Source organism: Triticum aestivum, chromosome 5D (assembly GCF_018294505.1).
Source record: "Triticum aestivum cultivar Chinese Spring chromosome 5D, IWGSC CS RefSeq v2.1, whole genome shotgun sequence".
NCBI lineage: Eukaryota > Viridiplantae > Streptophyta > Magnoliopsida > Poales > Poaceae > Triticum > Triticum aestivum.
In genome coordinates, this window is record NC_057808.1 from 337,300,875 (window position 1) to 337,317,288 (window position 16,414).

General features: G+C 47.7%; 2 protein-coding genes and 1 long non-coding RNA gene across 3 annotated transcripts; 1 reads left to right on the forward strand and 2 right to left on the reverse strand.

The window, feature by feature from the left end:
• The first annotated feature begins 221 nt into the window (after positions 1-221).
• LOC123121578 (uncharacterized) lies at positions 222-1,297 on the forward strand. Its single transcript, XR_006459785.1, has 3 exons — positions 222-420; positions 504-594; positions 1,175-1,297. It is a non-coding gene; the product is annotated as an uncharacterized lncRNA (long non-coding RNA).
• Positions 1,298-6,605: 5,308 nt separating this feature from the next.
• LOC123124831 (glutamate receptor 2.7) lies at positions 6,606-10,416 on the reverse strand. The gene is made up of 3 exons (XM_044545384.1): positions 10,103-10,416; positions 8,697-10,006; positions 6,606-8,013 (listed from the first exon to the last, which is right to left on the reverse strand). The coding sequence occupies exons 1-3, from the start codon at positions 10,365-10,367 to the stop codon at positions 6,787-6,789; spliced, it is 2,802 nt and encodes a 933-aa protein (XP_044401319.1). The 5' UTR covers positions 10,368-10,416; the 3' UTR covers positions 6,606-6,786.
• Positions 10,417-10,747: 331 nt separating this feature from the next.
• LOC123121580 (glutamate receptor 2.9) lies at positions 10,748-16,414 on the reverse strand. The gene is made up of 4 exons (XM_044541600.1): positions 15,855-16,414; positions 13,831-15,128; positions 12,273-12,980; positions 10,748-11,630 (listed from the first exon to the last, which is right to left on the reverse strand). The coding sequence occupies exons 1-4, from the start codon at positions 16,180-16,182 to the stop codon at positions 11,016-11,018; spliced, it is 2,949 nt and encodes a 982-aa protein (XP_044397535.1). The 5' UTR covers positions 16,183-16,414; the 3' UTR covers positions 10,748-11,015.

The following is a 16,414-nucleotide window of genomic DNA, read 5'->3' on the forward strand; positions in this document are numbered from 1 at the left end:
CAGGCCCGGCCCTGAGGGGGGGCAGGGGGGCGGCCGCCCCGGGCCCCCGAGATGGAAGGGGCCCCCAAATCAGGCATGCATGTATAGAGGGGAAAAAAGCGATGTTGCATGTTCCACCGTGCAGTGCCTGGCCCAACAGATCCGTAAGCCCACACAGAGGACTCCTGAAATCGAGCGACGCTGCCAATCACGCACGACGCTCGCGCTGATCAATCGCACGATCTAATTGCTATTTTGCCTAATCACGTCATCGCCTTAATTACGACGCCGTCGCCTTGCCTGATCGCATCGCCATTAGCTCACCTCCTTGCAGCGGCCGCCAGGAAAAGGGCGAACAACATCCATCCGGCCACAGGGACGCCCGGTGGCAGTCAGCAGTCTTCTGCTGTCCGCGCGGCTACATCACGAATGGCAGAGAAGGTAGCCTAATAGCCTTTATGTGACTTGGTGATCTACAGATTTTCATAGATGACATCGATATTGTGTCTTTTATATTGCAACAGCAGAATGATGATCGACTGATTGGACACTGCTGAGTGATAGATATTATTCAGCTTCATGCATTTGTAATTTGCAAGTTTCACATTATCATCGGTAAGATTTATTCTGTTGATTGAGTAATTTTTGAATTACTACTTGTTTCTTCAAATTTCGGCATGGCCATCTAATCTATAAAGAATATATGCATCCTGCAATTTTATCCATTGAGAAGAAATTATGCATCTAAGAATGTTCAGAATTTTTGAACGTAATATGTATAACTTAGTCGATGCAATATTGATGCATTTGAAATGTTTTCTTGGTATATCTTATATATACAAATATTGGCTATTATGTCAGGAAGACGATTTGTAGCTCTTGGGTGCCCGTGAACCCTCTATGAAGATAGGGTTCAAAAAATATCAAGACAAAAAAAAACCTAGAATTTAATTAGGGTATCAAACATGGTCGACCGTTCTACTCCCGTGTGAAGTTTGGTGAAGAAATGACATCCACGGTATTCTTAGTAAAATAGTCAATAAATCCAATTATATAAAAATCTGTTTGAATGGATCGTAGGTTGGACTGTATTTTCTTCAGTAAGGACAGTGCAGATGACATTTCTTTATGAAAATTTGCACATCATTAGAATGATCGACCGGTTTGATACCCAATGTTTCATCGATTTTTTCAGATGTTCTCATTATATTAAAGGGCCCCCGAATCGCCCCGGGCCCCCAGAATCTAACCGGCCCTGTGCATGATCAGCTATTTTTAATGCTCGGGTTTTGAGTACCTGCGGCGGCGGCGTCGACGGCGTTGGCGTAGAAGTCCTCCATGGCCAGCTCCATGCACGTCCAGCTCATGTTCCCCAGCCATGTCGTCCTGTCCAGGATCACCCCCACGTCCACCGTCCGCGGCCGCCGGCGAGGAACCGCACCGCCCCCCTGCGCCGCGGCACCGGAAGCGCCGACGAGAAGCACGAGAGCGAGGAGGAGGACCCGAAGAAGCCTCGTCGCCTTCATGGATCGATTGATGCCTGGCCGAAGAAGGCTTCGCTGCTACGTTTGATGAATGAAACGACTTTTCGTTTTAGAGTTGCTTCCTGGCTGCCTTTACAGTTTACATGCACGTACGCGCCACGGTGCGAGACAATACGTTTCCTTGTTTCGTACCGTTGACCCGCTGCTCGATCTCACTATGCATCTTCCTCCCTCCAAGCTCCATCGCTCTCAATCGGTTGTCTCTTGTGTGCGACAATGGTGGCACTATTCCCGCCGGCCATGCATCGTGGAAGTCGGCGTACGTTGGGTATACTTTTCGTACTTTTGCTCGGCCGAGATCGATGCCGTGCTCTGATTAGTTATCCAGGGTCGTCCGTCTACGCCCCAGTCAAGATTTTCTCAGGTCTCAATCAGTTTAGAAAAAGCTTGCTTTTAGTTTGACGAGGAAAAACTCATGATATTTAAAAAAAGTGCAATTTTTTTTGTTTTGCAATTTTCTCAATCGACTCATCCGGTACAACACACCCGCAAGAAAAATAAATCTACTGTAATAGGTAATTCACACGTTACACCAAGGTGCTGAAATAATAACCAATCCATTATCCATGTCATCATTTTTAGGTGTGGCTGCAGTGCCATGGAAGCCGCATGGGCGTTCAAATTAAGTTGCTGACCCTACCAGTAGTCCGCCCCCTCTCCTCCAACACCGGACCGGACGGTCGTGAACTAATAGTCAGCCTCTTCTGCAGCAGCAGCAACGACAATCAACCACACAATCAAATAATTTTAATTAATGAGGATAAGCCGTGGTTTGATGGTTGGGGTTGCTTAGGGTATTTTTCCTTTGCATGTACTTCTTCCGTTCGGAATTACTTGTCACAAAAATGGATGTATCTACAACTAAAATACATCTAAATACATTTATTTCTTGGACGAGTAATTCCGAACGGAGGGAGTATCTCACATGTCTACGAGCCACACGGATGATTATGTGCTTGTCATTCATAGGCACATAGCGGGCGTGTGTGTAGTGAGGGGCAGGGACGGAGCCAGGAATTTGGTATAGGGGGGGCGAACTCCACACCTGTGGTCTTACGGATTAATGAGCATCGACCCAAGCCATAAAACATTTAGACCGTGAAAAAGGCCTAAACTGAAATCATGTTTTCGTCGATCTAGACATTAGAAGAAGACTATCAAATTGTCCATCTTTGACTAGACATAATAAGTTCTTTTATTTAAATAGCAAAATTTGGTAAATTGTATTATAAATAATTGATTCCAATCCAATTTTCATGTCCATCAATAAATGATCATTCATGTTAGACAAAAAAGAAAGATTTGAAGTTCATGAGAGTGGCCGTACCATGCTGGCATAGAGGACTCATTCATCCCTAGGTCGTCCATGGTCGCTCATGGTGATGGCGCTTCCCCTGATCCCTTTCTTTCTCTTCATGTCTGCACAAACACAATTGGACAATTGGAAATTTTCTAATTAGTTTTTACCTAAATACTTCACAGTGCAGCTGCGCCGGATGGACGCGGCGAGCGCACGCGCTAGATGACAAAACTAGTTTGATGTCTGTAATAAACGTGTTATCCACTGGGTAGTGTAAAGCGCATGCATGTGCCAACGTCATCTATTTATTCTGTTTCAAATTTTCAAAAAGCTACAACTTTTGAACCGAGTGTCAGAACGCAGAACCGTTTTCACTGCAGGGTTCCTCGCGACGAGCTCTTCAAAACTAAATCTCATATGAATATGTTTTGATGATTTTTTTTCGAAAGCAACTTTGATGCTAGATGAAGCAACATTAGTGTTAAACATGAGCAACTCTGCTGCTAGATGAATTGCACCGTGTGTATGACTAACTTCGCCTAGTAGCCACCTAGTTAGTTGTGTGCAACAGTGTAATAGGGGGTCACCATGATTTCTAAGTTGCATACATTGGAAAATAAGTTGTGGATTGTTTAGTTGCCTATCATACTGTGAAAATTTCTTACCGTAGAGTGGAAACTCTAACATGGCTTATAAGTTGTCTACCGCAGAAACCAGGTTGCCCTTTCACTATGAAGTTGCCTACGAGTGATCCTCAATTTCTTACAATACTATGAAAGTTGTCCATCAAGGGACCTAAGTTGCCTACAATATCGAAAAGTTTTTGTGGGATTTAAGTCATCTATCATATTTCAAATTTTGAACTATGTGGGGATGGGTGGTATGAGATCTGTGTGTTTTCCTTTTCTAGGGGAGTCTGCTCGCCAACGCTATTAAGCACACGGATGTTGGCTAGCCAGGTCCTGACGAGCTCTTCAAAACTATACCCACATGAATACGTTTTGATGATTTTTCTTTCTTTCAGAAAGCAACTTGGACGCTAGATGAGACAACTTTAGTGCTAAACAGAAGCAACTCCACTCTAATTTAAAGTAACCAAGTACCAACAATGAGCAACTAACTAGTAATAGAGAATAACCTTGAACAGAGGTAGATAACATCATATCACCTTTATAAGCAACTTTCTTTCTACGAGAGACAACTTTAGTGCAAAAAATAGGCAACTTCACTACACTTTCTCCTAATTAATTTTCTCTAACATTCTCCTAACTTCCTCACAGGTACTTCTAAGTTGCATATTCTCCTAGCTTCCTCACTGGTACTTCTAAGTTGCATATTGTTGATTCTAAACTGCCTATAATACTATGAAGTCATCTACCATTGATACTCTTGTATCTGCTATTGCTAACTACGATAGGCAACTTGGTGCTCAATTTTGGCAACTTTTAGGTGTTTGCATGCAACTTAGAAAAACAATGGTAAACCACTTCACAATATTGTAGGCAACTATTTTTTGCAAAGTTAGGCAACCGAGAAGCAATGATAGACAACTAATTACCAATAGTAGGAAACTAGGCATCAATTGGTAGGCAATTTACAATATTTATAGGCAACTGCACATCAATTGTAGGCAACTAACTATCAAACAATAGGCAAATGAGCAACCATGCATGATAGGCAAGTTGGGATAATGTTAGTAAAATTCACAGGTACACATAGTGTATTGAAGTTGTTTTGTATGTAGCACTAAAGGGGCGTTATGTTTTGTCTGATTTTTCTTGTTTTTACGCCAACAAACCTAATAGAAAGTCCTACTAGGCCAAAGAGAAGAAGTTGCTTCTCTATAGCACGATAGTTGCCTCCTTCACATCCAAAGTTGCCTTAAAAAAGTATCCAGTTGTCCACAGTCAACCATACAATTGCCTAAAACAAAGTATCCAGTTGCCCACAATCAACAAATAGTTTGCCTAAAATCATGTATCCAGTTGCCCAATCCTCACGAACAGAAATATTTTATCAAGACCATTTTTTGATAAATATCTAAATGTTTTAGATACCTGTAATTAAGTTTGGGTCATAGAGGGGGAGTCAAGATTTTCCCCTCCTCGGGTGGGATCCCTTGGTGCGACCGTAGAGGGGAGCGGGTGGAACATACCTATATATGTTGTCTCTACTAGTTGTTTTTGTGGTTCTTTTTTTTGCACAAGGGTTGCATGATGTTACTGCAAGGAGCTTATGCGGCAGCAACCCCTCTTTTAATGCATGACACTAGTTGCTTCAAATTTTGTAAGAGTTGTCTGAAATCATAGCAAAGTTGTTTCATGTTTTTTACTTTTGCATAGGGGATGCATGCTATTTTTTACTGCAAGGAACTCATATGGGGCAGCAGACCTTTTTTACATGCCTGATAGTAGTTGGACTCATTGGATGGCTAAAAGTGTCTAGAGAGGTTGATTCCGATATTTGGGGCGTTTTGGTGATCCACATTGAAGTTGTCTTTATGTTAGGCGATTTAGAGGTGAAACTAGTCAATTGATAGTCATGGTAACCGACTTAAAAGGATCCTCCATTAATAGATAGTCATACTAGGAAAAAAGTGTTGCTTTTTTATAACACTAAAGTTGCCTATGTAGCACACAAAGTTGCTCGGAAAGAAAATTTCTTCGAAACCTATTCATATGGGATCTAGTTTTGAAGAACTCGTCACGAGAAACCCACCGGTGAAAACGGATTTGAATTTTGACATTCTAATCAAAAGTTACAAGTTTTTAAAGTTTTTGATCCCCTAATAAATGCAGGTGGGAGCTGGCGCGGGAGGTTTTTCCTTTTCTAGACTGTCCTGACGCGGCGTGCGGTAAAACTTTCCTTTTGAAGAGGGCGCTCGCTGGCCCGAACGGGCGCTCGTGTGCCAGGTAGCCAGGTCCTAGTTTTTAATATATACAATTACTTCCTCTGTTCCAAATTACTTGTCGTATGTATGGATGTATCTAGATGTATTTTAGTTCTAGATACATTCATTTCTGCGACGAGTAATTTAAAAAGGAGGAAGTACATTCTAAGACACAAAGTAACTAATCCTCAAAATATAATCTAACCTTTCTTTTTCTCGTTTGGTCGCTCGTCCGTGCGGCCGGCCGCCCGGCTGGAATGCGCCCGTGGATCGGCGCGATGGTGCTTGCCTGTGGCCTTTCCTTCTCGACGATAGACTATCTTGGTGGCCGGCGGCAGCGAGCAGGTTTTTTCAGATCGCAAGTACTTCCTTCGTTTGAAATTACTTGTTACAAAAATTGATGTATCTATAACTAAAATACATCTAGATACATTTATTTCTTGGACGAGTAATTTCGAACGAAGGGAGTAGCAGATTAGAAAGGAAAGCGACTAGGGGAGATAGAAAAACTACCGTATATGTGCGTCCTGATTGATCGCGGGTCCGTCTCTTCCACGCTGGGCTGTTTTTCCTTTTTCCTCTCCTGATACTGGGCCTTTGACCAGCTGCCTGCAATTATTACTTACATGGGCTTTGACTACGGCCTATGTGAGGCACAGGGGGGGCGAAACAGGCCAAAATTGTGTGCGTACACAAAAAAAGCTTCTACAGGGGCGACGTGATCGTTGGGGGGGTCTCGCCCCGTCCCCCCCTTGGAATCGTCCCTGGTGAGGGGGGGGGGGGGGGGGGGGGGTACAATACAAATCCACCTATTAATTTCTTCTTATTACAATTTACAAGTTAGCAACAAAGAAAATCTTCTTACAAAGTCTTTAATATGTGTACATTGTCATGTCAATCCCCTCTTGATACAGAGCATCAACAATTGTTGTCGTTTGTCGTTTATAACAAGTGGCCGACTGCCGAGCATGGCAGTTTGAAGTAGTTGATCAGTCATTGGCCGGGTCTCTTGGCATTCTTTCCATAGCTTTTAGCCGGTTAGCCTAACGAGCACAAGGTACCTTCTCCGCCACCTAGCCGCCGGCGACCGGCTCGATCTCACTAGTTGTCCGGGTTGCCATCTCAACCGACCCCTCGCTGGTGTGTGGCATGCTGGGCAGTCTGCCAACGATGCTCACATGGTCCGATGTATGAGGGGAGGCAACCGCTCCCACATCATTCTGGTTCCGGCCGGGCATAGTTTCACTATAAACCTTTCTGTCAAAGAGCTTGGCCAACATCCAGAGCCTGACCTTCCACGATGGGCGTGACATGACCCACGGGAGGGGCAGCCAGTAGCCCTCCTTATGGAAGAAAGCGAGGTGGATGGTGAGGCAAATGAGCGAGGTGGCGCCGGTGATGACAAACAGGCTTCGGAAGCTGCTGAAGCTGAGATGGTTCGTCGTGAACGGCCCGCCGCCTTGTGACCTGTGGTCATCCGGGTTGCCGAGCCACTTGCGCTCGATCCTACTCATCTCGCTGCTCTCCGTGAGGTTCAGGATCGCCTGCGACAGATCCGTCACGTATGGCGACCCCCTGGGGAACGCGAACGCGAAGCCATCGGTCATGTTGGGCTGGCCAGTCACGGTGAAGTTGTCCCGGTAGGTCTGGAGGAAGATGTTGAGGTAAGGCGTCTCGTCAATAACGGCACCGATGCTACCGTTCAACAACGCCTCCTGGAAGCTCGACGCGTTCGGGTACCGCACCACCCTGTCCTGCGGGAGCCCAGACTGGTTTATGACCTGCGGCGTGAAGGAGTTGTTGAGGATCCCCACCTTCTCCGTGCCCAGCAGCAGCGTGCGGTAGTCCACGATGGTCGGCCCGATCTGCGGCACCGTGAGCAGGGAGGTGAGGCTGGCGGTGTAGCTGGACTGCAGGATGAGCACCACGAAGACCCACACCACCACCACCACCCTCGACAAGTTGCTTTTGAGCTTCTCGTTGTGGGTGAAGACGAGGGTGGAGAAGCCAAAGTAGAGCATGGTGCCTGCTTGGTTCGATGGCGTCCCTTCGAACCTCTCATTGTCGCGGCGCTCGATGGCCCAGACCACGAAACCGGTGAAGATGAAGAAGGCGGCGCTGATGAGCCAGAGGTCATAGCGGAGCGGCTTGAGGAAGACCCACGTCCACTTGTTGCTGCTCCGTTGGTCGCGTAGCGGTACAATCATGGTGATAGACGTGGCGATGAAAGGCATCGTGAAGTCCACGTGCTCCGACCGCTTCGCCGTGATGGTCATGTCCGCCACCAGCGCGTCGTATGTCTGCAGCAAAGGGCAAGACCACAATGGTTTATTCATCCAACTTTTGCTCAACGGAAGCATAAACACATGAATAATCGTGTAAACAAGTATGTGATGTATAAATAGATGCCCAAAACACATGAATAAGGTATAAGCAGTAGAAGAACAAGAAAAGAAGCCCAAAGCTAGATCATCTATCTCTATGACCTTTGCTATATACCCCTTTTGTAAAGTAATATAAAAGTTTTATATCACTTCTTTACAGCGGGAGTATTCCGCACATGAGTGAGAATTAAGGGGCCGATTATACATTATACACCTAAAAAATAGGATCGGCCGAATTTCCAGAAATCCAAAGGCTAGCGTACACGGCTAGCGATGTAGCGGAGGAAGACATACAGTAGGCAATATGATCAAACGACTCAAGAAAAGAAAGAAGTATGTGACAAAATGATGTACTCCCTCTGTCTCAAAATAAACGACTCAACTTTGTATTAAATTTGTATGGAAGGAGTTGTATAAAAGGGGAAAGCTTTAAAAAAAGAAGACATTATTAGACTTGACGAGGTGGCTTGGTTTGAGTTGATAGATTAATGCAAAAATGTAAATGAATGCATGCATGACTTGGAGAAAAAAGACATGCATGGTTTGATGAATGATGAGGAGGCATGCATGGTTTGCGATCGAAGAAAGAAATGACTTACCCCATTGTTAACCGCCTCGGCCAACTGGTCGTAGGGCATGGGGTCCGCCTTCACGTATTCGAAGGGCAGAGCGTAGGGAAGCAGCCGCACCGCCGCCTCGAACGCCTCGATCACGAACCCGCCGGCCGTCGTCCGGTTCGTCACCGGGTCCACGTCAATGTGCATGATCGCCGGGTAGCTGGGCGGGATCCTCCCCGGCACCGCCACCCGCAGCTTCGCGGCGCTCGTCGGCTGCGCCCACCCACTTGGCCGGACCGTCGACTCTCCCGGCCAGATGAACGGCGAGAGCTCGCCGCCCGCTTTGCTGGAACCGCGACCGACATGTCGGCTCAGCCCGTGCCGCGGCGTCCAGAACCCGATGCCCTTCGCTTTCCCATCGTCGATGTTTAACACGCGGAACGCCGGCACCGCGAGCTCGCCGTCGATGAGCTCGAACCGGCCGCCGAGGCCCTCGAATGTCGTGTCGTTGATAGCTCGGAGGAGCTTCTCGCCTGATCTTGACTTGCCGAGCCCGGAGATGTCGGTGGGGCCGCCCTTGCCGCCCACCAGCCCCGGCGGCGATGATAGGTCGCCGGAGCTGAGTCGCTCTGCCGCGGACGCGACGGCCCATGCGGCGTCGTACGCCCACACGGCGTAGCAGCCCACCACGGCGTGCGCCGGCTCGTCGTCCGGGTGGTCACGCATGTACCGGTGCGCCCACCGCTTCTTGACGTCGCGCAGCCGCGGCGTGGTCGGCACGTAGGGCGCGAGCCCGATGACGCCCTGCGGCGGGTCGACGAAGCCGATGAGGCCCGTGAGCCCGTCCGTGATGATCCACGCGTAGCCGGCGCCCGTGATGCCCGCCTCCGCGGCGGCGGCGAACACCTTCTTCGCGAGCCCGGCGCGCGTGTGCAGCACAAAGACGCGCGTCTGCTCGGACTCCATGCGGTACAGCTCCGCGGCGATGGCGACGTGGGTCGCCCCTTCCGGGAGCGCGCAGCGGTATGGGACCTCGGCGCGCGCGTCGGCGAGGGCGTCCACGAGGAAGGGCACGAAGGCGGCGCCGTAGTCGTCGTCCTGGTAGATGGGCACGACGCGGCGCCACCCGAAGTGCGTGGCGAGCGCGGCGACGGCGCCGGCCTGCGCCGCGTCGCTCAGCGCGGCGCGGACGAAGAAGCTCGCCGAGGCGGGCGAGACCGACGGGCTGGTGGCCGAGAAGGAGACGACGGGGACCTCGGCCCGCGTGGCGAGGTCGGCGACGAAGGCCGCCTCGACGGACGACTGCGGGCCGAGGATGGCGCGCGCTCCCTGGCTAGTCATCAGCTGCAACGCTGCATGCAACGCAATCACGACCATGCGCGCACGCGTGAGATGTCAAACGAAACGAGCCGCGGAAAGGAGCAGAAGCGGCTGCCGGTCATACGTACCGGCGGACGCGGCGGCGACGACGTCCCCACCGGAGTCGTGCTGCAGGATGCGAACCCGAGCGGAGGAGTTGGGGAAGGCGGCGTAGAAGTCCTCGAGGGCCATGGGGATGGTGGTCGTGGCGACCTTGCCGACCGGCGAGGCGGCGTCGACGATGAGCCCCACCTTGACCTCCGTCGGCTGCGCCCGCGAGGTCACGGTCAAGAAGGCGGCCAAGGCGACCAGGATGAATGGAAGGTAGGGACGAGCGCGCGCGTCCCCGGCCATGGCGAGATGGAGGAGGGGCGGGAGAGAGCAGGGCAGTCAATTGCTTGGGCGAGACAACTCCTACCAGAGTTTTTCAAAGAATTTGATTGGTTGCGCGTGCGGGTTTGACCTCCTTTTGTAGAATATCGCGCGCACGCGACAATGTGCGGGTTTTGCATTCGTTTCAGTAGTTTCTTTTCTGAAGATACATACGGAGTATGTGTGTGGGAATCAGAGACAAATGTGACGTCTCATTTGGATCGTATCCCAGGCATCTCATCAGTTACTGTCAGCGAAAGCAAGCAGTGACAGTGCCAGAATGCTCGTTGCATATTTTTGTATTCTTTGCATTTGATAAAAAAAAACAAGGAAAACCAGTACTACTGAAAAACAGCATCAGGTGGCACCTTACAAGACGACGTCATTTGATAATTTCTTCGAATTTTGAGGGGGTGAGAAAACCAGCATACAGGCTAGCACTTTACAGGTTTTTCAGAAACCACAAGCATCAGAATCGCATGCTCCTCGCAGCTACCAACAATTGCCAATGTGGCAATGCACATCAAGCATTGCGATTCAAAAGGGATAAACTGTAAACATGTACAGACAGCTAAAAATGAATAACTAAATCCCAGCGATCAGTAAGCTATGCGCTCGTCAAGCATTAGTTCATTCCATGCTTATCTGTCTCCTGCGGATTGAGCTCCCACTCCGAGATAAGGAAGCTGCTCTATTTTGCTCCCTCTCAGAATGCATGTAAGCAAACGACAGCGGTTCCGTGTCCTGCACTGAGAGCTCCCTGCCTGGTGTTCCTTCCCCTTCTGGTGGGCTTCCTGTGTCCGTGTCTGACAGGTGCTCGACGATGTGACTAGGTATGCGTATGCTCAGCGGGGTCTCAACTGCACTACCAACATTTTCCGCTGCGGCTTCATCTTTATCTGGAGTGTTAGAAGGACTGTCGTCCCCGTGGAAGAGCTTGGAGAGAATGGCAGGCCATCTGCGCCATGGACTCTGACTGTTGTCACTGTTGAATTCATGTCGGTTGTTATAAATGGTTATGGCAGCGTGCAGGATTAATGCCAGGACTGAAGATGCTCCGCTGATGATGAACAGCCCCTTAAAGCTGTGCAATGTCAGGCTGCTTGAAGTTTGGGAGTCATCTTTGTCGGGGCATGAAGTCTCGCCATACAAGTCTTTCTGCATCTTAACCATTCTGTCATCCGATGCGAATTTCAGTATTCCCCTCGAAATATCAGGTGTGAGTGGAGAGCCTCGAGGGAATGCCTGCAGAGTTAGCACATGATGAGGATCAGAAAAGACTTTAGTGGTGATATACAAGTCTGTCATAGTGCTGAGAGAGTTATATTATCATTAATTTATACCAGCCCAAAACAACACTGAGGCAGTAATATTAATCACTCATGCAAGCCCTTGGTAAGGTAAGGCAGTCATATTGATCATAATATTCCATCGTTCTGAATGAACTTCAGAAAGTCTAATATAAAGATAAGGTTTAAGTAAACTAGATGAAAACCTGATCAAGTAGATAGATTTATCACGTTACTGGATACTTGAATAAGCAAGCAAGTCTTGTAGTTCCCAATAGATAACCATAAAATTGGCACTACTTCCCCCAGAACATGATCGTGCATTTTAGATTCTTGACAAAACAAGTATAATCTTGCAGTTGCCCTTTAGGCTTTAGCATGTTCACATACGACAAATTTAGGAATCTCGAAGTACAACTCAAACATGAGCTGAAACTGTAATCTTAATCAAAAGTTTAAACTGATGGTATATTAATATGCAAATTTGAGTTACTAGCAGGATCCTGCAACAACTTAGCATCGAAAATTGATTCAGCATATAGGATTTAACCGTATTATAAATGGGCTACTGCTCAACAACCGGAAAAATGGCACTCACATAACCAAATCCATCAAACTTGTAGGTTGGTCCAACCATAGTGTACTTCTGGCAATACTTTGAGAGGAACACCTTAAGGTATGGTATCTCATCAACAATGACGGCAACTTTTCCACTTGATAACGCTTCATCGTATTCCACAGGGGAGTCAAAGGCAATCATCTTTGATTCATCAATTTTCAACCTTTTCAAAAGCCCAGGCAAGAAAGAATCATTGAGGTAGCCAACATTGCCCCCATTTCTGACAACTTCTTCTAAATTTGTGACTGTTGGCTGAAGTTGCTCCACTGTAAGGATCGAGCTTAAGCTTGCAGTATAACTCTGCTGCACTATTAGCACAACGAAAAGCCAAACAACTATTGCAATTCTTGATAAGTTGTTCAGGATCTGCTCCCTGTGAGCAAATACTAGTGTTGAGAAGGAGAAGTAGAAGACTGATCCAATTTGACTGGCTGGGGAACCTCGAAAGTCTTGATTTATTCTATGCTCAATACTCCAGACTACAAAACCTGTGAAGATAAAGAAGGCCCCAGTTCCTAACCATAGGTCGGCTGTCAAAGGCCTTAAGAATGTCCATGCAGTCTTCTGTCTCCGGTCCTGAACTGGAACCAGCATGCGTACCCCTGACTCTGTGTAAGGAAGAGTAAAGTCTACATAGGAAGAACGGTTCGCCAAGATTGTTATATCACCTACAACTGCATCATATCTCTGCCAGCAACACATATAAAAGTGAGTTGGGAAACTTTGGAGTACAGGCTATAAGGCTTTACAAGAGTATATAATACAATTTTACAGACAGGCTAAACTATTAATCACCTGAGAATGCAAGTCATACAGAAGTATACTACAGATTCAGAGGGGGTAACAATTTTTTAGAACACAATACAAGGGGCAATTGTAGCTTTTGCTGCGGCACTGGTAAGTTAGTACTTGAGAGTTAAGCTTATCAAGGTACACTGTTTTCTATTGTACATGGCTTAAACAAGCTCATAATAAAGAAAGCTGCTTGAACCCAGGTCCTACAGTGACGAATAGAAGCGCAATTGAAATTCCTAGAAAGTTATACATACATGTATTGATAAGACCATACACAGTGAAGCTTCATCACCCCCGTCCCCCCACCCCTAACCTCAGCTTATGGTGGTACCTATTTAAGAAGTATGGCCTATACATCATATCTAGTGGGAAGGGAATGGAGGGACAATGATATCCTACAGGTCCATTTGTCTTGATCTTTCTGGTTGACTGGGGAGACGGGTTCCATTGAATTGGAAGACGGCTCGATAGCAACAACAATGCTGCTTGTTTAGTTTTGGGAGTGGTGAAAATAAGATGTGCTATTGACTGACCCTCTTGTACTTACTTCGAATCAATAGGCCTATCAATTTTCATTAGGTGGGCCAAACAGTGAATAAAAGAAAAATAGGGGAACACGAGACGATCATGCCTTTGATTTTGTTTAAGGGCGAACGGGTGCAGAGATATAGTCTTATATGTCTGCATACTAAAGACCAATGATCAATGGAGCAGAATGGAACAGAAAAAGGACCATGCATACCTTAAGATAAACTTCGTAGACAAGCTCATCATAAGTTCCGTTACTCGATCCTTCCCCGTCTCCAAACTGCTCATAGTGACGGGGTACATCATAGGATAATTCTTTAACTACTGCCTCAAATACATCAACGCAGAACCCCGTGGCTTTACCATTTTCAAATCTTACAAATTCTTCAAACCCAGGTTTCACAGGCATGCCTATTGTGAGATTTTTATTCGTTGGAAATAGCCAGCCTCTGGGTGCAGTGGGTGCAGTTTCATTATATCCTGGCCATACGATGGTGTTAAGATCAGACTTCATTTTTGGACTACCAGAGATGCCAGATCCTGGAGTCCAAAAACCAACTTCTCTTCTCTCCTGACCAACAACGTTGATTATTGTGTAGTTTGATGATACTAACTGCATGTCTTTAATGTGAAATTTCCCGCTGATGCCAAAAAAAAGGACCTTTAAGAGTGCACCTCGCAGTTTTTCAGCAGCTTTTGAAGTATCTATTCTGTCAAAGTCAGTGGAAACATTCTTTGTTAAAGACGGCCTAAAGTCTGAATTCACAAATCCAGCCTTCTCTGCTGCTAATGCTAATGCCCATATGGTATCATAAGCATAGAGGCCAGATACTGTGGGCTCACTTAATGAGGTGCCTGGATTTTCTAATCGGTACTTCTTGCGCCATCTCTGTCTAAAGTTTTGAAGTTCCACGGTATCTTGAACATGAGGTTTCACCCCAAGAACTCCTTGCATCACATCAAGTGCCGGTGAACCAACCACATCAAAGATATCTGTCAAGCCATACGCGGTAATCCAGACAAAGCCTTGGGCCATCATCCCTTCATCTTTGGCAAGCTGGAAAAACTTTTGAGCCAAAGCATGCGACATACGCACAACAAATACGCTTGTCCAATTCTGTTTCAAGTTTGAGATAGCTGTCTTCATATCATCCTCTGTAGCTGAAGGATGGATCTTGCACCTGTATGAAACACGAGTGTCGACTTGTTTGAGGGCATCAACAAGGTCGGGAATGAATTTGATATTGGTATCATCATCATCCTCATAGACAGGGACGACTTCCCTCCAATTGTATTTCTGAACAAGTGAGGCGATAGCTTCTGCTTGTGAGGAGTCATTCCATGCAGTCCGGATGAAGTATGGAGTTAGTCCGGATCGTGACGGGCAATCTGCGGAGAATGAAATGATTGGAACCGTTGATTTGTTGCCAAGCTCCGCAAGAAATTTAGCCTGAGTTGACGTCTGTGGCCCAACAATCGCTTGCACTCGGACATTTTGCAGTAGATCAACACCTGTAATCCTTATGCATCTTAGAAAGAGATTTCAGATCAAATTAAGACTTTCTATCAAACAACTGCAAGGAAAACGTACTCATTCATAAGACATGATAAATTGGATAAGAAAAACTCTCTGAATAGCAATGTCAGATCCACCCTAACAAACAGCACAACTAATAACAAATTCACGGGTGCATTATCCGTTGACGGCCCTAGTTTTTCAAGTGCCCATAAAATCAGGAAACCGTCAAACTCGTATTATGCTCCAACTCCAAATCTAACAGCACAACTATAAACTCTGCATGGAACATTCTTGGTTGGGGCTCGAGGTCGGGGCTACCAAATTACTTGGCGCGACGAGCTGGGGGCGCACGGGGAAGAAGGGGTACCTTATCTCTATGCCAGATAGGGCGGCGTGACGGCGTCGCGAGAAGCAAGACAAGGAGCCGACTAGCCGAGGGCGAGGCTAGTAGAGCTGCCCCGGCCGCCGACGGGGGAAATGGCAACCACGCCGATGGGCCAAACGACATACGGAGGGCTCGGGAGATATAGAGAAAGAGGATTCTAGAAAAAAAAACAATGCTCGGCCCACGGCAGAAGATTCGGCCCATTTCTCAGCCCACGCCACTCCGTCTTCCTCCTAGGCTCCTAGCTTACTGCTCCGTTTTTCCCTCAAAAAAAAAAAAAAAAAAAAAGCTTACTGCCCCGTCTGAGATGGGGAGCCGTGCACGGCGCACGTACCTGCGGACGCGGCGTCGACGACGCCGGGGCCGGTGTCCCGGAGGTGGAGCTTCAGCCTGGTGCGGAAGCGGGCGTGGCTATCGTCGGCGTAGAAGTCGTCGAGGGCCAGCTCCATGAACGTCCAGCTGATGTTCCCCACCCACGTCTTCGTGTCCAAGATCACCCCCACGTCCACCACCTGCCGCCGCCGCCGAGGAGCCACACCACCCCCCTGCGCCGCGGCACCGTAAGCGCCGATGAGCAGAAGCAAGAGGACGAGGAGGCGGCCGTGGCGCCGGAGGGCCGGCATGGAGGCCCGGAGACGGAGAAGCACCGGCGCCGTCGTCATGGATGCTAGCACGTAGTACGTACTTTTGGTGGAACGGTGTCTTCCGTGGCTCCCTTTTTTCCTTTACATGCCCACGCCAGCCAAGTCGTTTCCTCGATCGGCCATTGACCGGCTACGCGCCTGTCTCCCAAGCTCACACTCAATTGGCTGCGTGTGAGTGACAGGTTGATAGATAGATACGGATAGATTAATGGTGATACCGTTGCTGCCGGCCATGGAATTCTCCAATCAT

Bases quoted from the DNA above. Each gene is read 5' to 3' on its own strand.
- LOC123124831 (XM_044545384.1), bottom strand. From the start codon at position 10,367: ATGGCCGGGGACGCGCGCGCTCGTCCCTACCTTCCATTCATCCTGGTC. The intron at 10,007-10,102 runs GTACGTATGACC...CGTTGCATGCAG, and splicing joins CGTCGCCGCCGCGTCCGCCG to CGTTGCAGCTGATGACTAGC. The intron at 8,014-8,696 runs GTAAGTCATTTC...CCTTTGCTGCAG, and splicing joins CCGAGGCGGTTAACAATGGG to ACATACGACGCGCTGGTGGC.
- LOC123121580 (XM_044541600.1), bottom strand. From the start codon at position 16,182: ATGACGACGGCGCCGGTGCTTCTCCGTCTCCGGGCCTCCATGCCGGCC. The intron at 15,129-15,854 runs GTACGTGCGCCG...TAAGGATTACAG, and splicing joins CGTCGACGCCGCGTCCGCAG to GTGTTGATCTACTGCAAAAT. The intron at 11,631-12,272 runs GTGAGTGCCATT...CTAACTCTGCAG, and splicing joins AGTTTGATGGATTTGGTTAT to GCATTCCCTCGAGGCTCTCC.